Below are 25,454 nucleotides of genomic sequence, written 5' to 3'. Positions count from 1 at the left end.
ATGCCTTACTGAAATCCATATAGACGACATCCACGGCCCTTCCTTCATCAACTGTTTTTGTCACTTCCTCAAAAAACTCCACCAAATTTGTAAGGCACGACCTCCCTCTTACAAAACCATGCTGTCTGTCACTAATGAGATTGTTCCGTTCTAAATGCACATACATCCTGTCTCTAAGAATCCTCTCCAACAACTTCCCTACCACGGACGTCAAGCTCACCGGCCTATAATTTCCTGGGTTATCCCTGCTACCCTTCTTAAACAACGGGACCACATTCGCTATCCTCCAATCCTCAGGGACCTCACCCGTGTCCAAAGAAGCGACAAAGATTTCCGTCAGAGGCCCAGCAATTTCCTCTCTCGTCTCCCTGAGCAGTCGAGGATAGATGCCATCAGGCCCTGGGGCTTTGTCAGTTTTAATGTTCCCTAAAAAACCTAACACTTCCTCTCTCGTAATGGAGATTTTCTCTAACGGGTCAACACCTCCCTCCGAGACACTCCCGGTTAACACGCCCCTCTCCTTCGTGAATACCGATGCAAAGTATTCATTTAGGATCTCCCCTATTCCCTTGGGTTCTAAGCATAATTCCCCTCCTTTGTCCCTGAGAGGTCCGATTTTCTCCCTGACAACTCTTTTGTTCCTAAGTATGAATAGAATGCCTTAGGATTCTCCTTAATCCTGCCTGCCAAGAACATCTCGTGCCCTCTTTTTGCCCTTCTAACTCCCCGTTTGAGATCTTTCCTACTCTCTCTGTATTCCTCCAGAGCTCCATCTGTTTTCAGTTGCCTGGACGTAACGTACGCCTCCCTTTTCATTTTAATCAGATCCTCAATTTCCCTGGTTATCCACGGCTCTCGAATCCTACCTTTCCTATCTTTCCTTTTTACAGGCACATGCCTATCCTGCAGCCTTATCAATAGTTCCTTAAAAGACTCCCACATGCCAGACGCGGACTTACCCTCGAACATCCTCTCCCAATCAACATCCACCAATTCCTGCCTAATCCGGCTATAGTCAGCCTTCCCCCAATTTAGCACCCTGCCCGTAGGACAGCACTCATCCTTGTCCATTACTATCCTAAAGTTAACAGAGTTGTGGTCACTATTTGCCACATGTTCCCCTACCGAAACTTTGACGACCTGACCGGGCTCATTTCCCAGAACTAGGTCCAGTATAGCCCCCTCTCTAGTCGGGCTATCTACATACTGTTCCAAAGAACCTTCCAGTACGCATTTTACAAATTCCTCCCCGTCCGGTCCCCCAGCTCTAAGCACTTTCCAGTCTGTGCCAGGGAAATTAAAGTCCCCCACTACAACAACCCTATTTTTTCTGCACCTATCCAGAATCTCCTGACATATCCTTTCCTCCACTTCCCGTGGGCTGTTGGGTGGTCTGTAGTACACCCCCAGCATAGTGACTGCACCCTTCCTGTTTCTGAGTTCCACCCACAGCGACTCAGTACATGACCCCTCTAAGTTGTCTACCCTCTGCACCGCGGTAATATGCTCCTTAACTAATATCGCTACTCCCCCACCTTTTTTAGCCCCTCCTCTGTCTCGCCTAAAACACTGATACCCCGGAATATTCAGCTGCCAGTCCTGTCCTTCTTTTAACCAAGTTTCCGTCACCGCAACCACATCCAAATTCCGCACAAGCATTAAGGCCCTAAGTTCGTCTGTTTTACTCGTTACACTCCTCGCATTGAAGCAGATGCACTCCAGACCTCCAGGCCCAGTCAGGTCCTCCTCCTCCAGAGTGCTCCTCTTCTTACCCTTACTCCTAAACAAAATCCCACAAATAACATTGGCCAATTATTTCCCCTGAATAAAGATGAAGGCCTTTTTGTTAGATGAACTTTCCGAAGTGGAATACAACCACAGGTTCTGTGGGCAGGTTTCTGAAACAAGTCTTTCTTTAATAAAGACTTATTTATAGAGCACTGTTAACATCAGGACATGCCAAACGCTTAAAAATATATTGGATTGACTGAAGCGCAGTAACTGTGTTTTTGTTGAGAAACAGCAATCTAGGCAGAAAGTCCAACAACAAGTAACTAGATAAACGATCGGTTAATTTATTTTGGCGATGCTGGTCGAAGATTAAAATAGGCCTGCTCTTCAAGTGGTCCTTAGGATCTTCTGCATCCACCTGAATGGACAGATAGAACCTAAAGTTTGTTTATTTATTAGCATCACAAGTAGGCTTACATTAACACTGCAATGAAGTTACTGTGAAAATCCTCCAGTCGTCACACTCCAGCGTCTGTTCGGGTACACTGAGGGAGAATTTAGCATGGCCAATGCACCTAACCTACACATCTTTTGAACTTTGGGAGGAGATCGGAGCACCTGGAGGAAACCCACACGGACACGGGGAGAACGTGCAAACTCCACACAGACAAGGGATTCGAACCTGGGTCCCTGACGCTGAGAGGCAGCAGTGCTAACCACAGTGCCACCATGCCCCCCGAAAGACAACATCTCCAACATCTATTAGCTCTGGCGAAGGGTCACCCTCACTCGAAACGTTGGCAATGTTCTCCCTCAGTAAGAAGTCTAACAACACCAGGTTAAAGTCTAACAGGTTTATTTGGTAGCAAACGCCACTAGCTTTCGGAGCACTGCTCCTTCGTCAGATGGAGTGGAAATCCAGAAAAACAGATTTCCACTCCATCTGACGAAGGAGCAGCGCTCCGAAAGCTAGTGGCGTTTGCTATCAAATAAACCTGTTGGACTTTAACCTGTTGTTAGACTCCTTACTGTGTTTACCCCAGTCCAACGCCAGCATTTCCACATTATGTTCTCCCTCCACAGATGCTGCCAGACCTGCTGAGATTTTTCAGCATTTTGTTTTTGTTCCATAGGACATTGTTACTTTAAGTGGTAGTGGTCTTGGGGTTTGGAAGGTGCTGCCTAAGGAACCTTGGTGAGTCCCTGCAGTGCATGTTGTTGAGGGTGCACACTGCTGCCACTGTTCGTCGGTGGTGGAGGGAGTGAGTGTTTGTGGAAGGGATAGAAATTAAGCAGGCTGCTTTGTCCTAGATGGTGTCGAGCTTCTTGAGCGTTGGAGCTGCACTCAGGTAAATGGAGAGTATTCCATTACACTCCTGACTTGTGCCTCATAGATGGTGGACAGGCTTGGGGAATCAGGTGAGTTACTCACCGCAGAATCCCTAGCCTTTGACCTGCTCTTGTATTTAAACAGCTAGTCCAGTTAATTTCTGGTCAATGGTAACCCCCCCAGGATGTGGATGGTGGGGGATTCAGCAATGGTAATGCATTGAATGTCAAGAGGCGATGGTTAGATCCTCTCTTGTTGGAGATGGTCATTGCCTGGCACTTGTGTGGCGTGAATGTTATTTATCACTTGCCAGCCCAAGCTTGGATATTGTTCAGGTCTTGCTGCATTTGGACATGAACTGTTTTAGTATCTGAGGAGTCGTGAATGGTGCTGAACATTGTGCAGCCATTAGCAAACACCCCCAATTCTGACCTTATGATGGAGGGATGGTCATTGATGCAGCAGCTGAAGTTGGCTGGGTCTGGGACACCACCCTGAGGGACTCCTGCAATGATGTCCTGGAGCTGAGATGATTGACCTCCAACCACCACAACCATCTTCCTCTGTGCCAGGTATGACTCCAACCAGCAGAGGGAATCCCCTGATTCCAATTTTGCTAGGGCTCCTTGATGCCATACTCGGTCAAATGCTGCCTTGCTGTCAAAGACAGTCATTCTACCTCATGTCAATGCGATGGCGTAAAAAGGGGGTCGAGTGGAATCTAAACTTAAAAACTACAAAGCATCAAGTCAAGAGTCTTACTTAATTCTAGCATTCCCAACACACCAAAGTAAAGTTTATTTATTAGTCACAAAGTAGGCTTACATTAACACTGCAGTGAAGCTACTGTGAAAATTCCCTAGTTGCCACACTCAGGCGCCTGTTCGGGTACACTGAGGGAGAATTTAGCATGGCCAATGCACTTAACCAGCACGCCTTTTGGACTGTGGGAAGAAACTGGAGGAAACCCACACAGACACGAAGAGAACGTGCAGACTCCGTACAGACAGTGACCCAAGCCGGGAATCGAACCCAGGTCCCTGGCGCTGTGAGGCAGCAGTGCTAATCACTGTGTCACCGTGCTGCCCAGCAGACTCTCTTTACCCAAAATGGTGCATCATTCTCAGTCGGTAAATCTATGCAATTATCCTTAGAAGTGTGGCAGTTGTTTCAAACAACTCTGCAGATGTCACCTACATTACAAATATTTCTGAAGCAAGTGCAGCTCGAGTGTGATCAGCATTATCTGAAGGTCGCCACTACCAGGCTGATAACTCGGGATACATTCAGCTATTTTTGTCCCTTATGAACACAGATTCAAAAAGTTGGAAAACGTTACATAACGCTTTTATTTGATTAATATAAAATAGTACATTAGCAAATTCTACCTGATATTTTGAGTCTGCCTCTAGGGAAATAAAACAAAATAATTTTAATTTCTTACTCCAAGTACATTTTGGACGGCTGATTTAACTGAAACTACAGCCAGTGATTGAATTTGCATCCATTCTGCAGAGTGAGTGTTGATCACAGGTTTGATAGATACCAGGTTTAAAACTCAAAAGAGTTGGAATAAAGTTGGATTTGAATTCCAAGTCCATTTCATGAAACAAAAAGAGGATGTTCTTGAAGTGATCCTTTAAAGCAAGGTGTAAAAAGAAACTTGGAAATAACTTCAAGCTAACTCCAAAAAAGCAATCTGTTTCAAGAAATGACAAATACTGGAAACATTTTAATGTTTGAAATCTTGCATCATGTACATTTTCTGCAGAACAGCACGCAACAATTTTGTTCTATTTTGTATTCTGAGTTTTATTAGTAGAGGGATTCTGGGACCAAAGCAGAGGCCCCACAGGAATAGCAACTGTTTCTGGGTTGGCCAAAAGTTCCTGTCGAGAAGCAGGAAGATTGGTATGGCTCCACATTACATCAGTACGCTTGAGGAATATGACTAAAACATTAATCCAAAATTGCCATTCCATCTTTTACAAAATGAATTGTAGAATTCATATTACAGAATCCAAAAGGGCTCTGCTTGTTTCCTCCATTTCAAGTCTAATCCCACAAAAGTAACAAGCTGCTCTGCATCCAGACTGATCTAACACTGCCCATGGTTTGAGATTCAGCTCTATATAAACAATCAACTCTTCGAGATATCTGAAGAAGTCCTATTGGGCTCAAAATGTTAACTCTGTTTCACTCTCCACAGATGCTCCCATACCTGAGTTTTTCCAGCATTTTGTCTTTATTTCAGGTAAAATTACTGCCACTAGCCTTTTAATCATCAAAGAGAAGTGTTCTTCATAATCCTGTACAATCCAATAGTCACAGTAACCACGTGAGACATTTTCTCCTTGCTTTTGAAGAGGTTATTGATATTAAAGCCTATGTGTCACTGCTATTGTCTGTTGCTACAATCTCAGTATCATTGTGGAGAAGATGGAAACTCAACTGAAATGGAGTTCGATACAACATAAGGCCTGGCAAATGGGAAGCTGAAGTCAGTGTTGATCACCAATGTACTTCACGAGTTCAGCTCTGACTGAGCTAAAGATATTCAAGACCTTGAACAATGTTCTGGTGGGAAATAAATACTTGTATTTACCACAGAGAAGAAGAATGTTAATTTGTCATCGATAACAGGAAGGAGAATGCATGCATCAACATGGCACAATGCCATTATTTGTGCAAAAAGGCAACTGGGGCGAGTGATTCATAAGGCACCACATTTCAATAGTTTACATCAAATCCTTCCACGTGAATTTCTGCACTCACCTCAATAGCATGAGTCGATGCCTAAGTAACATGGCTTAGTATAAAAGGTTCTGTTGACAATGAGAGTCATGATGTGGAGATGCCGGTGTTGGACTGGGGTAAGCACAGTAAGGAGCGAGACTCCGAAAGATTGTGCTGCCAAATAAACCCGTTGGACTTTAACCTGGTGTTGTGAGACTTCTTACGGCAATGAAAGTAACAGGCCACCCGAGTGCTAAATTGCTCAACCTACAAATCACCCATTCAATCAATCACCTTGATATAGTTGATGTCTTCCGAATCATTTTCTTACTCACCCATTGCTTCTTTTTGGTCTGGGAGATGAATTGCTTGTGCTGCGTGGCCAGTTTCTTGATCTCTTCCATGAATTCCTCTTTGCACTTTTCCTTCACTTGCTTACACTTTCTGTCCATCTCGGCCTGCATGTTGACAACAGCTTTGTTCACTGCCTGGCGTTTTTCTTCCTCCATTTCGGTGCGCAGCTAGACATTAAGGAGCAAAATTCAAGAAAGCTCAATACAAACCACTCAAACGTGTTAGGCAGCTGGGTTTTTAAAAATGTACAAACTAACATCTTTCCAGACATCAGAGGTTGACCAGGACACACACTCCAGCCTCAAATTGTAATGTCCAATCCACTAATTAGCTGGAAAATCAGCTTCCCTTTGGAACAGGTTTTCAGCAAATGAGGAACCATATTTGGGAGATGGAGCCTATCTCCCGAAAGGAAGTGCAGATTGAATATAACGCAGGAAAAGATGCAAGATTTCAAACATAAAAAGTAAGAGTTAAAATAGATTACACAGGGATGAAATAATATGTTAAAATACTGAATAAGACAGAAAATGGGAAAAATTACAATTGTCAAGAGCATTTCAAAATCTTTTTTAAAAAATGCTCTTGTGTGTTTTAGTGGCAAAACATCAAATAGAAATACAGCTACTATCCATCTGGACATTATCACAAATTTTCGGGGGCTTTTCAACATTGGTGAACTAGAATCTGAAACAATATTATGGCTGGTTTGAGTACATAGTACAGTTATAGCTGGTGATGGATGTTAAATTTAAAACGTTTAATCTATGGGTGGCACATGGGTTAGCACTGTTGCCTCACAGTATCAGGGATCCGGGTTCAATTCCTGGCTTGGGTCACTGTGTGCGCGCATGTGTGCGCAGATTGCACATTCTCCCCGTGTCATAGAACATAGAACATTACAGCGCAGAACAGGCCCTTCGGCCCACGATGTTGCACCGACCAGTTAAAAAAAAACAAAAAACTGTGACCCTCCAACCTAAACCAATTTCTTTTCGTCCATGAACCTATCTACGGATCTCTTAAACGCCCCCAAACTAGGCGCATTTACAACTGATGCTGGCAGGGCATTCCAATCCCTCACCACCCTCTGGGTAAAGAACCTACCCCTGACATCGGTTCTATAACTACCCCCCCTCAATTTAAAGCCATGCCCCCTCGTGCTGGATTTCTCCATCAGAGGAAAAAGGCTATCACTATCCACCCTATCTAAACCTCTAATCATCTTATATGTTTCAATAAGATCCCCTCTTAGCCGCCGCCTTTCCAGCGAAAACAATCCCAAATCCCTCAGCCTCTCCTCATAGGATCTCCCCTCCTGCGTGGGTTTCCTCACACAGTCCGAAAGATATGCTGGTTAGGTGCATTGGCCATGCTAAAGTGACCAATGACAACTCGGGGATTTTCACAGTAATGTCATTGCTGAGTTGATGTAAGCTTACTTGTGACACTAATAAATTTTAACTTTAAACTTTATTCTAGTTAAACTTATAGATTTATCGAAATTATAAACTACATTGTTACGGCTGCTAGATGTCACTCTTGATGAGCAAAGTGGATTTCTCTTAAGGTTTGAAACTCCACTGTTCCAGAGAAATTGTGCTACTCTACATACTGTTCCAAATAAAATAAAATTGGTCTGCTAACAAAAGAGCAACAGATTTTAAAATGAATAATGCTTGATGAATTAAACATTAAAACACTTGCTTTAAAATACATCCTAAAGCACTTATTTGTTCAGAAAATATTCCCCAGTCACCTCCACCAGAATAAGAGCATGAGTGGCTAAATTAGTAGCACTCTTATTAGTCAGAAGCTTGGGGGTTCTAGTTCTACTCTAGGACTTCACTTCATCATCATAGAATGATGTGGCACAAGAGGCCATTCGACCCAACATGCCTGTGCTTGAACCCACAGAATTAAAGCTTACACTCCAGTGCAGCACTGAGGAGTGTTGCACTGTCAGAGGTGCCGGCATTCAGATGAGATGTTAAAATGAGGGCCCACGTGCCTTCTCAGGTGGATACAAAAGATCCCATAGCTATTTGACTAGTGTGAGACAGGTCTCTCAATTTTGACATCATTGCCCAGATATTAATGACTTAGTAGGGTTGACTGGACTGGGTGTGCCTTGCTCATGTCTGTGGCAATGCTTGGGTTGATGTTAGGGGGTCTGTCTGGTTTTACACTTCCAATGTATTTTTGTAGCAGTTTTTGATAGAATTGATTGGCTTCCAAAAGCAGTTAAGAGTCAACCACATTTCTGTGGCACTGGAGTCACATTTAAGGCTAGGACAGACAACTTTCTGGCCTCTCGGGGAATTAAGGGATATGAAGAGTGGGTGGGAAAATTGAGTTGAAGTCCAAGATCAGCTAATATTTAACACTCAATCTTGGAGATTATCTGGGAGCTTGTTTTGTGAAAATTGGCTGTCGAGTTTCCTAAGTGACTACACTTGAAAGGTGTTTCATTGGCTGTAAAATATTTGGGACATTCTATGGTTGTGAAAGGTGCTGTAAAAATGCAAGTTTTTATATCTGCTAAAATGCCATTTGGCCCCTCCCTCCTGTTAGTTATTAAGGCATCTAATTGTGTTTTAAACAAATCTCAATATTTCCCTTCCATTACACTGTACACTCAATTATACCGTGCCGCCCACACTATATTGTGTGGGCGGCACGGTAGCACAGTGGTTAGCACTGCTGCTTCACAGCTCCAGGGTCCCGGGTTCGATTCCCGGCTCAGGTCACTGTCTGTGTGGAGTTTGCACATTCTCCTCGTGTCTGCGTGGGTTTACTCCGGGTGCTCCGGTTTCCTCCCACAGTCCAAAGATGTGCGGGTTAGGTTGATTGGCCAGGTTAAAAATTGCCCCTTAGAGTCCTGGGATGCGTGGATTAGTGGGTAAATATGTGGGGGTAGGGCCTGGGTGGGATTGTGGTCGGTGCAGACTCGATGGGCCAAATGGCCTCCTTCTGCACTGTAGGGTTTCTATGATTCTAATTATCTATTTTGGAGATATGGTAGCATAGCAGGAATGTTACTAGACCAGCAATCCAGAGATCTGGACTAATGGTCTGGAAACACAAGTTCAAACTGCACCTCTGCAGCTGTAATTACTAAAATTGACTGATTCAATCTGAAAGGAAGCTTGTAACAGTGATGGTGACTATCAATCTGCTAGACTGGAGTAAAAACTCAACTGGCTCATTAATGTCTTTTGGCAAAGAAAAATGGTCATTCTTGTCTTGTCTAGTTTATACATGAGAATACAAGTAGGAGGACTAGATCACACAGCACATTCAGCCTGCTCTGCAATTCAATACAATCAGGACTGATCTTGGACTTCAACTCAATTTTCCCATCCACTCTTCATATCCCTTAATTCCCTGAGAGGCCAGAAAGTTGTCTGTCCTAGCCTTAAATGTGACTCCAGTGCCACAGAAATGTGGTTGACTCTTAACTGCCTTTGGAAGCCAATCAATTCTATCAAAAACTGCTACAAAAATACATTGGAAGTGTAAAACCAGACAGACCCCCTAACATCAACCCAAGCATTGCCACAGACATGAGCAAGGCACACCCAGTCCAGTCAACCCTACTAAGTCATTAATATCTGGGCAATGATGTCAAAATTGAGAGACCTGTCTCACACTAGTCAAATAATAGCCTAACAGTCATACTCTCAAAATCATACTTCCTGTCAAGGTCGGACATTGCCTATGTCTTGCCCCACAGCAGGACAGCCCCAGCAGTGGCATACAGCTGAGAGGAAGTGATAACAGACCCCATGAATTTCTATGCTATCAGATCAAACATGGGGCAAGGAGACTTCCTGATCATCACCTACCATCCACCCTTAACTGATAAGCACCCCTCCATGTTGAACACCACCTAGAAGAAACACTGACGGTAGCAAGGGCTACAACAGCAATGGTAACGACACCAACTTGTATTTATATAGCACCTTTAAAGTAATGAATGTCCCAAGGCGTTCCATAGAGTTCATAGTGAAAGGTCACTGACCTGAAACATTAACTGTTTCATTCCACAGATGCTGCCTGTCCTGAGTATTTTTCAGCATTTTGATATTTCAGATTTACAGCAGGTGCAGTATTTTACTTTTGTAGGAGATATTAGGTCAGGTGACCAAAGGCGAGGTCAAAGTAGTAAGCTTTTGAGGAAAGTGAGGTAGAGAAGTTCAGGAATGGTATTCCAAGAGACTAGGTAACTAAAGGTGCAGCCATCAATGGTAGAATGATTAAAATAACTATATTCACAAGAGGCCAGAACTGGAGGAGTGCAGATGGGGTTGAGGAAGATTAGAAGGTTTGAGACAATATTGTTCTTTACCTTTTCCAGTGCTTCTCTCACAACTCGTTCAGTCTCCCTTTTATGCTCCGCTTTCATACGTTCCTTAAAATCATTGAATATTTTGGTGTACTTTTCATGGCACATATTTTGACAGGGGATGTCATTATTAGTCTGGGTGCTCCGATGTAACATTCTTGGTGAGGAGGCACTTAACTTCTTTGTTTGTGTTGCAATTGAAACCTTCTCGGTTTGGGGTGGCACTGTAGGTATTTCTTGGCTCGAACTGACAGCCTCAATTTCAGGTTCTGGTTCCTGAGCAGGAAGGGAGAAAGCACATACACTTCAGATTTAAATATGTTTTCCCCTCCCATTTCCATCCGTGCAGACAAAATTCTTAGCACATGTTCAACAACATATACGCGTAGCGAGGAAAGACATGGGCTAGATTTAGATCTGTGGTCTGAGCAAGTTTGTCAACTAATTTTAACATCCACACAACAATTGTTTATGGTAGACAACTTTTCTGGCTTACTATACAGATCAGGTGGGATAAAATACTCTTGTGTTAGACATGGAATGAATGAAGATTTCAAAATCACTCCATTTCCTAGTTTGCACTCTTTAAATAGCACAAACAATGCATAAACATCTAAGTTTGCATTGCATAAAGTAAGAACTACCTTTACTGTAATACTCAGGCATACAATGCTATGGGCCAAGGGCTGGAAGATGGGATTAGAATGGTTTTGGGAATTGTCTTTGACCGGTGCAGGCGCAATGGGCTGAAGGGCCGTTTTCTGTGCTGTATACCTCTATGACATCCAAATACATCCAACTGACCATTCTGACTAGCACTATTTATATGTTTTAGAGAACAAACAACAGTTAAACATGAGGTGCAGTATTTGAACAGTGCATAGAACTGTTCCAACCTTACATTAGATTTGTACACACAAAACGGGTGGCACTTGAATCCCAGGGGGACCAATATCCTGGCGGAAAGGTTGGCTAAGGCTACTGGGGAGAGTTTAAACTAGATAGGTTGGGGGGAGGGGATCGAGACGAGGTGACTGGGAGCAAGGAAGTTAGCTCGCAAACAGAGAAGGGTTATAGACAGTGCAAGAGGGAGGATGGACGGGGGATAGAGAAGGGGAGAGCTCAGACCAAAGGATTGAGGTGTGTTTACTTTAATGCCAGGAGTATAGTGAATAAAGGGGATGAGCTCAGAGCATGGATCGATGCCTGGAAGTGTGATGTGGTGGCCATTACGGAGACTTGGATGTCTCAGGGACAGGACTGGATACTCAAGGTGCCAGGATTCAGATGTTTCAGGAAGGACAGGGAGGGAGGCAAGAGAGGGGATGGAGTGGCACTGCTGATCAGGGATAGTGTCACAGCTGTAGAGAAGGTGTATGCTGTGGAGGGATTGTCTACAGAGTCTCTGTGGGTGGAAGTTCGGAGTGGGAAGGGATCGATCAATTTGCTGGGAGTTTTCTATAGGCCGCCCAATACTAACAGGGAGGTGGAGGAGCAGATAGGGAAACAGATCCTGGAGAGTTGCAATAACAGCAGAGTTGTTGTGATGGGAGATTTTAATTTCCCAAACATAGATTGGAATATCCCTAGGGTAAGGGGATTGGATGGGGAGGAGTTCGTTAGGTGTGTTCAGGAGGGTTTCCTGACACAGCATGTGGACAAGCCTACAAGAGGCGAGGCTGTACTTGATCTGATACTGACCAATGAACCTGGACAGGTGTCAGATCTCTCAGTGGGAGAGCATCTTGGGGATAGCGATCATAACTCTATCTCCTTTATGCTTGCACTGGAAAAAGAGAAGATCAGGCAAGCTAGGAAAGCGTTTATATGGAGTAAGGGGAAATATGAAGACATAAGGCAGCAAATTAGAATAAATTGGAAGGAGGTATTCTCGGGGAAATGTACTGAAGAGAGGTGGCAGTTTTTCAAGGAATGTCTGTCTAGAGTTCTACAGGACAGCGTTCCGAGCAGACAGGGAGGAGTTGGTAGGTTAAAGGAACCGTGGTGCACGAAAGCTGTGCGGGACCTAGTCGAGAAAAGGAAAGCGTACAAAAGGTTCAGAGAGCTTGGCGAAGATAGGGATCTAGATGAGTATACGGCCTGTAGGAAGGGACTAAAGAAGGAAATTAGGAGAGCCAGAAGGGGTTACGAGAAGGCCTTGGCAGGTAGGATTAAGGAAAACCCTAAGGCGTTCTATAAATATGTGAAGAGTAAAAGGATGAGACGTGAAGGAATAGGGCCTATAAAAGGTGAAGGCGGGAAAATCTGTACGGAACCAGTAGAAATGGCAGAGGTGCTTAATGAGTATTTTGTCTCGGTTTTCACAGAGGAAAAGGACCTGGGTGGATGTACTGCGGGCTTGCGGTGGGCTGAAAAGATTGAGTACGTGGACTTTAACAAAGAGATTGTGCTGGAATCTTTGAATGGCATCAAGATAGATAAGTCGCCGGGTCAGAATGGGATGTACCCCAGGTTACTGTGGGAGGCGAGGGAAGAGATTGCAGAGCCTCTGGCGATGATCTTTGCATCGTCGATGGAGACGGGGGAGGTGCCGGAGGATTGCGGATGTGGTTCCTATTTTCAAGAAGAGGAATAGGGATAGCCCAGGAAATTACCGACCGGTGAGTCTAACCTCAGTGGTTGGTAAGCTGATGGAGAAGATCCTGAGGGACAAGATTTATGAGCATTTAGACAGGTTTAGTATGCTCAAGAATACTCAGCATGGCTTCGTCAAAGGCAGATCGTGCCTTACGAGCCTGGTGGAGTTCTTCGAAAATGTGATGAAACACATTGACGAAGAGAAAGCGGTAGATGTGGTTTATATGGATTTTAGCAAGGCGTTCGATAAGGTCCCCCATGCAAGGCTTCTAGAAAAAGTGAGAGGGCATGGGATCCAAGGGGCTGCTGCCCCGTGGATCCAGAACTGGCTTGCCCAAAGGAGGCAGAGAGTGGGTATAGATGGGTCTTTTTCTAAATGGAGGTCGGTCACCAGTGGTGTGCCCCAGGGATCTGTTCTGGGACCCTTGCTGTTTGTCATTTTCATAAATGACCTGGATGAGGAAGTGGAGGGCTGGGTTGGTAAGTTTACCGACGACACGAAGGTTGGTGGGGTTGTGGATAGTCTGGAGGGATGTCAGAAGTTACAGAGGGACATAGATAGGATGCAAGATTGGGCGGAGAAGTGGCAGATGGACTTCAACGCAGATCAATGCATAGTGGTCCATTTTGGCAGGTCAAATAGGATGAAGGAATACAATATAAAGGGAAAGACTCTTAGTACTGTAGAGGATCAGAAGGACCTTGGGGTCCTGGTCCATAGGACTCTAAAATCGGCCCCGCAGGTGGAGGAGGTGGTTAAGAAGGCGTATGGTGTGCTGGCCTTTATCAATCGAGGGATTGAGTTTAGGAGTCGGGGATAATGATGCAGCTATACAAGACCCTCGTCAGACCCCACTTGGAGTACTGTGCTCAGTTCTGGTCGCCTCATTACAGGAAGGATGTGGAAAAGATTGAAAGGGTGCAGAGGAGATTTACAAGGATGTTGCCTGGGTTGAGTGGCATGCCTTATGAGGATACGCTGAGGGAGCTCGGTCTTTTCTCCTTGGAGAGATGTAGGATGAGAGGAGACCTAATAGAGGTGTATAAGATGTTGAGAGGCATAGATCGGGTGGACTCTCAGAGGCTTTTTCCCAGGGTGGAAATGGCTGCTATGAGAGGACACAAGGTGCTGGGGGGTAGGTACAGGGGAAATGTTAGGGGGAAGTTTTTCACACAGAGGGTGGTGGGCGAGTGGGCTGTCATCAGTGGTGGTGGAGGCAAACTCAACATGGTCTTTTAAGAGACTCCTGGATGAGTACATGGGACTTAATAGGATGGAGGGTTATAGGTAGGCCTAAAAGGTAGGGATATGTTCGGCACAACTTGTGGGGCCGAAGGGCCTGTTTTGTGTTGTAGTTTTTCTATGTTTCTATGTATATTTAGGTAAACACTCATACATGTTGAATTACAAGCAGAGATGAGGTAGAAAAAGAAAATGCAACGCAGGACAGTTTAGAAAAGCTACACGAGATTAAAGTTACAGAATTATGAGGAATTTAATTATCAGTAAATGTGATGTGGTACATTTTAGTTAAATCATACTTTAAATGGAGGAAAATGAGAACACAGAGGAATCTGGGGTACAGGTTCACAAGACTTGAAAAGCAGAACCTCAAATATATACAGCTACAAAAATGCTAACAGAATTTATGGTTTTATGGCAAGAGATACAGAAAATCGAATTCAAGCTCTAGCGGTGCAATTGCTTAAGATCCTTATTAAGCAAACAACTGGAATACTAAGTACAGTTTCAGGTTCAACGCTTTGGGAATGACCTTTAATGTACAGCGCAGATTGTCTAGGATGTTACCCAATATGTAAAAATACAACAAAAAAAGGACTTGCAAATCTGGGCTGTGGTCTCAGAATAGAGCTGATTAAGGGGTAATTTGATACTGGTGTAGAGAGAGGGGAACAGAGTAGAAGAAACAGATTATTCCAGTGGTTAAAGGATCTACGTCGGCAGAGCTCCGAAAGCTTGTGTGGCTTTTGCTACCAAATAAACCTGTTGGACTTTAACCTGGTGTTGTTAAACTTCTTAAAGGATCTACAACAAGGGGTCATGGATACACTCTGTAGAGTTTCCTCTCTCCCACTACGCACGCCAGTGGGAGAGACACTGCAGCCGGAGTGAGATTTCAGCCAGGGTGAGGGTGTCAGGAATTTGGAGCTGAGTGAATAACTATTGGTAAGCATTTCTCTTTTTTTCCTTTTAAAATTCAGGAGTCTAGTTTAAAGGTCAATAAGCAACAGATCCAGTTAGCTAAGTGGCAGTTACCTATCAGTCAACTGAAGCCTGATTAGGGCCTCAATAGGTGTGAATACTTAGGAATTTTAGACTGGTGTGCGAGTCATCCCAGCTCAACTGAGCTGTATAGAAGGCAGTGGTTTTAGTAAGTGCACGACCAGTGAGCCTTTGCATGCCAGTGGGAGAGAGACTGCAGCCGGAGTGAGATTTCAGCCAGAGTGAGGGTATCGGGAATTTGGAGCTGAGTGGGAATTTGGTGCTAAGGGGAAAGAGGATCTTTGTGAGGAGATGAGAGGTGAACCTGCGAGGGAGACTCAAGGACAAGTGAGGTAGAAGGAAATTGAACTGTGCCATCACAGCCAGCAGGTAAGTGACTGGTTGGTGATCGGTAAGTAGTTTTTTCTTTTCTTTTTCTCTTGGCATTGTAGTTGTTGTACACTACAATAGCGTTTCCGTGTAATTTCTGTGGTTTATAGTTTGTAACGGTTATATTTGGTAGTAACGAGGAGCAGGAAAGAAGGGCTCCCTCTAGAGAATTGGATATAACCTGAAACAAAAGTTTAATTTAAAGGGGTAAGACACAACAGGAGAGCTCCAAGCCTTAGTTTGCTCTTCTTGCTCCATGTGGCAGGCAGTCCCCCGGTCAGCACGTGTGCAGGAAGTGTCTCCAGCTACAGCTCCTGGAAGCTCGAGTTTCAGAGCTGGAGTGGCGGCTGGAGACACTGTGGAGCACCCGCGAGTCAGAGAGTATCGTGGATAGCACATATCAAGAGGTGGTCACACTGCGAGCTCAGACTCTGCAGGCAGGATGGGAATGGGTGACCACCAGACTGAGCAAGAGAGATAGGCAGGTAGTGCAGGAATGTCCTGTGGCTATTCCCCTACAGAACAGATATACTGTTGAGACGAATGACTTCTCAGGGGAAAGCAGCAGCAGCCAAACTCGTTGCACCACAACTGGTTCTGCTGCAGAGGGGAGGGGTAAAAAGTGGGCCAGTGCAATAGCTAGAGGGGATTCAATTGTAAGTGGAATAGACAGGCGTTTCTGAGGCTGCAAACAAGATTCCAGAATGGTATGTTGTCTCCCGGATGCTAGGGTCAAGGATGTCTCGGAGCGGGTACAGGAAAATTCTGGAGGGGGAGGGTGAACAGCAAGTGGTCATGGTACACATCGCTACAAGCGACATAGGTTAAAAAAACGGGATGAGGTCCTAAAAGCAAAATACAGAGAGCTAGGAAGAAAGTTAAGAAATCGGACCTCAAAGGTAGCGCTCTCAGGATTACTATGGGGTGCCACATGCTAGTCAGTAGAAATGACAGGATATATCGGATGAATACGTGGCTGAAGAGATGGTGTCAGGGGGAGGGATTCTGATTCCTGGGGCATTGGGACCGATTCTGGGGAGGGGGGACCTGTACAAATTGGACAGGTTACACCTGGGCAGGACTGGGACTGATGTCCTCGGGGGACTGTTTACTAGAGCGGTTGGGGAGTGTTTAAACTAATATGCCAGGGGGGTAGGAACCTATGTAAGAAGTCAGAGAAGGGGGAGCAAGGACAAAAACAAAAGATAGAAAAGGGAATAAGAAAAGTGATAGGCAGAGAAACCAAGGACAAAGTTCAAACAGGGCAAGAGAGAAAAATATTGGGAGCAAGACAAACAATATTAAAAAGACAAGCTTAAAGGCTTTGTGCCTTAATGCGTGGAGCATTTGCAATGAAGTGGATGAGCCAATGGCGCAGATAGATGTAAACGGATACAATATAATTGGGATTACGGAGACATGGCTGCAGGGTGACCAGGGATGGGAACTGAATGTCCCAGGGTATTCAGTATTTAGAAAGGACAGGCATAAAGGAAAAGGTGGTGGAATGGCATTGCTGGTTAAAGAGGAAATGAACACAATAGTGAGAAAGGATATTAGCTCTAACAGCATAGAGTCTGTATGGTTAGAGTTGAGAAATACCAAGGGGCAAAAAACAATAGTGGGTGTCAAATATAGATCCCCAAACTGCAGTGGTGATGTTGAGAATGGCATTAAACACAACATTAGAGATGCATGTGATAAGGGAATATCAGTGACCATGGATGATTTTAATCGGCACATAGATTGGGCAAATCAAATTAACCACAATGCTGTAGAGAACAAAGAACAAAACAGCACAGGAACAGGCCCTTTGGCCCTCCAAGCCCGCGCCGCTCCCTGGTCCAAACTAGACAATTCTTTTGTATCCCTCCATTCATTTGGCTATCTAGATAAGTCTTAAATGTTCCCAGTGCGTCTGCCTCCACCACCTTGCCCGGCAGCGCATTCCAGGCCCCCACCACCCTCTGTGTAAAATACGTCCTTCTGATATCTGTGTTAAACCTCCCCCCCTCACCTTGAACCTATGACCCCTCGTGAACGTCACCACCGACCTGGGAAAAAGCTTCCCACCGTTCACCCTATCTATGCCTTTCATAATTTTATACACCTCTATTAGGTCACCCCTCATCCTCCGTCTTTCCAGTGAGAACAACCCCAGTTTACCCAATCTCTCCTCATAACTAAGCCCCTCCATACCAGGCAACATCTTGGTAAACCTCCTCTGCACTCTCTCTAAAGCCTCCATGTCCTTCTGGTAGTGTAGCGACCAGAACTGGGCGCAGTATTCCAAATGCAGCCAAACCAACGTTCTATACAACTGCAAAATCAGACCCCAACTTTTATACTCTATGCCCCATCCTATAAAGGCAAGCATGCCATATGCCTTCTTCACTATCTTCTCCACCTGTGACGTCACCTTCAAGGATCTGTGGACTTGCACACCCAGGTCCCTCTGCGTATCTACACCCTTTATGGTTCTGCCATTTATCGTATAGCTCCCCTCTACGTTAGTTCTACCAAAATGCATCACTTCGCATTTATCTGGATTGAACTCCATCTGCCATTTCTTTGCCCAAATTTCCAGCCTATCTATATCCTTCTGTAGCCTCTGACAATGTTCCTCACTATCTGCAAGTCCAGCCATTTTCGTGTCGTCCACTAACTTACTGATCACCCCAGTTACACCACCTTCCAGATCGTTTATATAAATCACAAACAGCAGGAAGGAATTCCTGGAGTAGAAACGGGATGATTTTCTTGACCAATATGTGGAGGAACCAGCTAGAGAGCACACCATCTTAGACTGGGTACTGTGTAATGAGAAGAGAATCATTGCCAATCTAGCTATGCGAGACCCCTTGGGTATGAGTGACCATAACATGATAGAATTTTTAATCAAGATGGAGGGTGAAGTAGTTGATTCGGAGACTAGAGTGCTGAATCTTAATAAAGGAAGCTATGAAGATATGAGGTGTGAGTTGTCATAGAAATCATAGAAACCCTACAGTGCAGAAGGAGGCCATTCGGCCCATCGAGTCTGCACCGACCACAATCCCACCCAGGCCCTACCCCCACATATTTTACCTGCTAATGTACGCATCTCAGGACTCTAAGGGGCAATTTTTAACCTGGCCAATCAACCTAACCTGCACATCTTTGGACTGTGGGAGGAAACCGGAGGAAACCCACGCAGACACGAGGAGAATGTGCAAACTCCACACAGACAGTGACCCGAGCCGGGAATCGAACCCGGGACCCTGGAGCTGTGAAGTAGCAGTGCTAACTACTGTGCTACCGTGCCGCCCTTGAATGTCCTTGATAGATTGGGGAGTGTTACTTTATGGGATGACAGTGGATAGGCAATGGCAAACATTAAAGGATCGCATGGGGAAACTGCAGCAACTGTTTATTCCTGTCTGGCACAAAAGAAAAATGGGTAAGAGGGCCAATCCATGGCTTACAAAGTAAATTAGAGAGAGTATCCAATCCAAGGAAGAAGCATACAGATTGGTCAAGAAAAATAATAGGTCTGAGGCTTGGGAGCAGTTTAGAATTCAGCAAAGAAGGACCAAGGGATTGATTAAGAAGGAGAAAATACAGTACCAAAGTAAGCTTGCAGGGAAGATACAGATTGACACTAAGAGTTTCTATAGATACAGGAAGAGAAAGAGGATGGTGAAGACAAATGTAGGTCCCCTACAGACAGAAACGGGGGAATGTAGATTAGGGGACAAAGAAACGGCTGAGCAACTGAATACATACTTTAGTTCTGTCTTCACAAAGGAGGACACAAATCAGATCCCAGAAATATTGGAGAATGCAAGTTTTAGTGAGAGGGAAGAACTGAGCGAGATCAATTAGTAGAGAAATGGTGCTGGGAAAATTGATGGGATTGAAGGCGGATAAATCCCCAGGGCCTGATAGTCTACATCCCAGGGTACTTAAGGAAGTGGCTCTAAAAATAATGGATGCATTGGTGGTCATCGTCCAGGATTCTATAGACTCTGCATGTCCGTGCAGATTGGAAGGCAGTTAATGTCACTTCAATATTCAAAAAGGGAGGTAGAGAGAAAACAGGGAATTATAGACCAGTAAGCTTAACGTTGGTTGTGGGGAAAATTCTCGAATCCATTATCAAGGATTTTATAGCGGAGCATTTAGAAAGCAGTGGCAGGATCAGTCAGGGTTAGCATGGATTTATGAAGGGAAAATCATGCTAACAAATCTGTTGGAATTATTTGAAGATTAACTAGTTGAGTTGACAAGGGGGAGCCAGTCGATGTGGTATATTTGGACTTTCAGAAAGCGTTTGACAAAGTCCCGCATAATCGTGCAAGATTAAAGCGCATGCTTTTTGGGGGGCGGGGGGGGAGAGTGTATTGAGATGGATAGAAAATTGGTTGGCAGAGAGGAAACAAAAAGTTGGAATTAATGGGTCCTTTTCAAATTGGCACTGATCCATGTGGCACTAGTGGGGTGCCAAAGAGATCAGTGCTGGGACCCCACCTATTCACAATATATATTTTACTGATTTGGATGAGGGAACAAAATGTAGCATCTCAAAGTTTGCAGATGATACTAAGTTTGGTGGGAGGGTGAACTGTGGCAAGGATGCAGAGATCTTTCAGCATGACCTGAACAGGTTGGGTGAGTGGGCTAATCAATGACAGATGCAGTATAATTTAAAAGGTCTTGCATTTTGGTAGATTGAACCAGGGCAGGACTTACTCAGTTAATGGTAAGGCATTGGGGAGAGTTACAGAACAGAGATCTAGGGGTACATGTTTATAGCTTCTTGAAAGTGGAGTCACAGATGGACAGAGTGGTGAAGAAGGCATTCAGCATGCTTGGTTTCATTGGTCAGAACATTAAATACAGGAGTTGGGACGCCTTGTTGAAGTTGCTAAAGACATTGGTAAAGCCACACTTGGAATACTGTGTGCAATTCTGGTCACCCTATTATAGAAAGGATATTATTAAACTAGAAAGAGTGCAAAAAAGATTTACTAGGATGCTACCGGGACTTGATGGATTGAGTTATGAGAGGCTGAATAGACTGGGACTTTTTTCTCTGCAGCGTAGGAGGCTGAGGGGTGATCTTATAGAGGTCTATAAAATAATGAGGGGCATCGATCAGCTAGATAGTCAATATCTTTTCCCAAAAGTAGGGGAGTCTAAAACTAGAGGGCATAGGTTTAAAGGTGATAGGGGAGAGATACAAAAGCGTCCAGAGGGGCAATTTTTTCACACAGAGGGTGGTGAGTGTCTGGAACAAGCTGCCAGAGGTAGTAGTAGAGGCGGGTACAATCTTGTCTTTTAAAAAGCATTTAGACAGTTACATGGGTAAGATGGGTATAGGGGGATATGGACCAAATGCGGGCAATTGGGACTAGTTTAGGGGTTTTTAAAAAAAGGGCGGCATGGACAAGTTGGGCCGAAGGGCCTATTTCCATGCTGTAAACCTCTGACTCTATAATTTGGATAAATGAGAGGTTATTGGTTTTGGAAGCAAAAAACAAACCTGAATGGCTGTAAATTGGGAGAAGGGAGTGTGCAGCGGAACCTGGGTGTCCTTGTGCACCAGTTGTTGAAGGTAAGCAAGCAGGTGCAGCAGACGGTAAAGATGACAAATGGTATGTTGGCCTTCATTGTGAGACGTTTCGAGTACAGGAGCAGGGATTTGTTGGAATTACACGGGACTTGGTGAGGCCACACCTAGAGTACTGTGTGCAGTTTTGGTCTCCATTCTGAGGAAGAAGTTCTTGCTCTCGAGGGAATGCCATGAAAAAGGTTTACTAGGCTGATTCTGGGGATGGCGGGACTGATGTATGAGGAGAGATTGACTAGGTAAGGATTGTTTTTGCTGGACTTCAGACGAATGAATGGGGGATCTCATGCAGACTTATAAAATTCGAACAGGACTAGACAGGGTAGATGCAGGGAGGATGTTCCCGATGGTGGGGGAGTCCAGAAACGGGGGGGTCACAATCTGAGGATTCAGGGTGGCCCATTTAGGATGGGGGTGAGGAGACATTTCTTCACCCAAAGAGTGGCGAGCCTGTGGAATTCATCACCACAGGAAGTAGTTGATGTCAACACATTGAATGTATTCAAGAGGCGGCTAGATATAGCATTTGGGGCGAATGCGATCAAAGGTTATAGGGAGAAAGCAGGATTAGGCTACTGAATTGGACGATCAGCCATGATCGTAACGAATGGCGGGGCAGGCTCGAGGGCCAAATGGCCTCCTCCTGCTTTACCTTCTATGTTTCTATGCAAGATGAGGTGCAAGAGTTTTGGGACACCGAGCAAGACAAGTGTTTTTACTTAGGAGGTTGTGAAATGACTACTGTACTTGAGTTACTGATTGAAGCATCAATGTTAGACAAGTGGATTATGTAATATGTTAGAGAGGGTAAAATAAGGAAGGTATAGGGACAGAACAGGCAAACAAATGGGTTAAGCCAACTGCTTGCATGGAGGATAACCAGTGAGAGCAGTCTGCTAAGTTGCAATTTCCACCTAACTGGTCTTTTCGGCCTCCGAAGGAAAGGAAACGGAAAGACTTCATATTTATCTGCATAACGAGTGCAATTATTAACAATTCACCTAACAATTCAGTATTCTTAAATGTAATTCTGGCTAATACAATTACAGTTTCCCCATTGTATTTTTGGTTAAGCTTACTTCATCTTTGGCATCTGAATGTTGATTCCGTCTGGATTTCTTGCTCCTGGGTTCTTGTGTGCTTTTCTGCTATAAAATACAGCATACATCATGTCACTATAGGTTCTCCACAAAGATCAGTTGTAATGTCTCACCTTATTAGGTCTGAAATAACAGTCTTGGGAATGGAAATACTCTGCAATTGCTTCCACCCCTTTTCACAGCAAAGCTACTCTCAGAAAGCAAACACTGAGTCTTCTAATCTGACTGGGGTTTTGTAACAGCACAGTCACACTGAATAATATGCCAATCTAATTTTTAGTTTTAAAATATGCGATCACAGCATGGAGCAGAATTCTACCCATATTTATGTTTAGCCAAAGGAAGGACATTTTGCTCGTTTCACAATCACAGCAATGGAGATCACATGAACTTAAGAAACACCGGTTGCAACGTGTAGGTTTGTCAAAGCTTCATGTGATAATATACATTATGTGGGGGGGTGGGGGGGGGGGGGTGGGGTAGGGGTGGCACAGTGGTTAAGCACTGCTGCTGCACAGTGGCAGGGATCCAGGTTCAATTCTTGCCTTGGGTGACTGTGTGGTGTTTGCACGTTCTGCCCTGTGTGCGCGTGGGTTTCTTCCGGATGCTCCGATTTCCTCCCGCAGTCCGAAAGATGTGCTGGTTTGGTGGATTGGCCATGCTAAATTGCCCCCAAGTGTCCAAAGATGTGTAGGTTAGGGGGATTAGTGGGGTAAATACGTGGGGTTGCAGGGATAGGGCATGGCTAAGATGCTCTGTTGGAGTGTCGGTGCAGACTCAATGGGCTGAATGGCCTCCTCTTGCACTATAGGGATTCTATGATTCTACATAATCATGCTCAAAAGGCTAAGGATTTTTAAAGTGATTTTAGGTTATATGCCAATGGTGCAGCTGGCCATTTTGATTTAAATATTCTACACTTTCATTCCTCTGCTGGAGGTAAAGCTGGGAGGTTTGCTATCAAATTTTATTTTTATGACTACACTGGTAAACCAAAGTTTCTGGAAAAGGAGGGCAGTCAGCTGATGTTTTTATATGAGTCCCAGCACTCAAGAATTTTAGCATAAAAGGCTTGATTGCACAAACAGAACTGGCCTGAGCTGCTGTTAACTTAAGCAAATGAGGCAACTTAGGACTGTAATTGTATTAGTAATACTGGCAATAAATTGGATTATTGATGAAAAAGTACTAAACTTGAGAACTATGTATAGATGGAAGCATTAGGAATCAACACATCTGCTATTCAGTATCCTGCAGAATGCAACTTCTTATTTTGCTTAGGCAAGGCACCACTATTTGATCCTGGCTTCATAAAAACAGTCATTTAAAACTGAAAACAAACATTGATATTTTTAGCGGTACGGTTAAAGAATCTACATTACTCAAAAATCCTCTAACACTATATTATAGGAACACCAAAGTTACATAAATTGAGCATCATATTCCACTGATTCAGTTCATTTTTTTGTTGCAATCATTTTTCTCATCCATCATCCTGCAGCTCCAAAACAACTTGAATACCGAATAATACTGCTCTAACAGTGTGTTATACATTTTCAACATAAAAATACTTTGGAGTGCTGTCAAGGTAGCGAAACCACATTGGACCTTAGGTAATGTTTGGAAACAGGCCAAGCTTTTCTCTTTGAACTTCTGATGTATTCTGAGGCACTTGAAGACAATTCATCTTGCAATCACTCTTGCGGTCAGTTGTGTTAATGGCATTATTTCCTGATATCAAGTCACAGCTATGAGCGTGTAATTAATAATACTTCTCATATTTGGGAACTGGAGCAGGCCATTCAGCCTCCCTTGAGTCTCTTCTGCTATTTAACTTGAACATGGCTCATCTGCATTATCGTGCTGGAATACATACAAATATCATTTCTTAAAATAAATATATCATCTTGATCCTTGAAACATTTAAAGCCAGCTGTTACAGCTGACCCAGTCCTATTTTCTTCATTCTACTCACCTTGGCTCTGTAACCTTTAATTCTCTTGCCCAACAAGAATCCATCAATCTCAGTTTTAAAATTTTCAATTAACCTAACCTCAATAGCATTTTGGCACAATGATCCAATACTCTGTGTATACAACACACCCCAGCATGGTCTAGTTCCAATTTTAAGGTTATGTCCAATGTTCTTCATAAGCTACGCGGCAATTGAAAGTCCCCATGCAGTTTGTACACGTTGGCCCCTTTTACGTAGTGTGTGTCTGTGCCAAACAACTACAAAGGTGGAATGCACTTAAAGAATCACCCTCATGCTCCAAACCATAATTAGAAAGAATGTTGCTTACGTCCCCTTTTTCTGAGCTTCCCTACTAGGGGAAATTTCTATCAAATCCTTTAATCATTTTAAACACCACCTCAATTGAATCACCCCTCAAATCTTCTATACTGAAGGCAAGTCTTGTTCATGCAACCCAATTCCATAATCTAAGTCCTTTTTGCCCCAGTATCAGTCTGGGGAATTTGCATTGCAACCCCTGCCAAAGCCACTATTATCTTCCCTCAGACGTGATGTTCAGAAATCACTAAAAGCAGAATAAAAAGCTTCACTAGCAGTTCCCTGCTGTAGGTATAATGATTATATATAACTAGCAATTCTGAGGGGTTGATGAAGCTAAAGCAGCTTTATTCATTTGGTTCATGATGATCGCTCCAAATCTAGCCAACTCTGTCTCTTCATCACTCATTTGTATAAATTTTTTGTAACTTAAACAATAAGTTCTGTTTTATCCAAGAACGTTATTTTCTTCCATTATCGTTTTTTTGTTGAAGTTGATCAATGTCCTTATCATTTTCAGATGTTTAATGAAAATTTTAGCGTACAAGTCAGCCTAGCATATAAGACCCATTTTTGCAGCTCCACTAATCACGTTCTTGCATATATTCAACTTACAGTCTAGATTCACAATAGTAGTCAGCCTCAATTTTTCTTTCTACAAACACGTTTTACTGGCCTTGTAACTGGGCACAAGGGATCAAACAGGCAATACGGGCTGCGTTACAAAGGTGCATGGGAA

The 25,454-nt window shown here is 44.0% G+C and overlaps 1 protein-coding gene across 4 annotated transcripts in view; it reads right to left on the bottom strand.

Moving 5' to 3' along the window:
* zmynd11 (zinc finger, MYND-type containing 11) overlaps nt 1–25,454 on the bottom strand; it is a 194,712-nt gene that overhangs the window by 9,483 nt on the left and 159,775 nt on the right. For 3 of the 4 annotated variants that reach the window (XM_078232811.1, XM_078232830.1, XM_078232839.1), the window contains 3 exons: nt 22,402–22,470; nt 10,503–10,775; nt 6,133–6,318 (listed from right to left, as the gene is read on the bottom strand). In XM_078232811.1, the coding sequence (XP_078088937.1) occupies nt 6,133–6,318; nt 10,503–10,775; nt 22,402–22,470 (528 nt within the window). The remainder of the gene's footprint in view (nt 1–6,132; nt 6,319–10,502; nt 10,776–22,401; nt 22,471–25,454) is intronic. The other variant, XM_078232821.1, reaches the window with a different exon arrangement.

This window comes from Mustelus asterias, chromosome 2 (genome assembly GCF_964213995.1).
Source record: "Mustelus asterias chromosome 2, sMusAst1.hap1.1, whole genome shotgun sequence".
NCBI lineage: Eukaryota > Metazoa > Chordata > Chondrichthyes > Carcharhiniformes > Triakidae > Mustelus > Mustelus asterias.
Note: the sequence above shows the minus strand (reverse complement) of the source record. Positions and strands in the feature narration are given on the sequence as shown.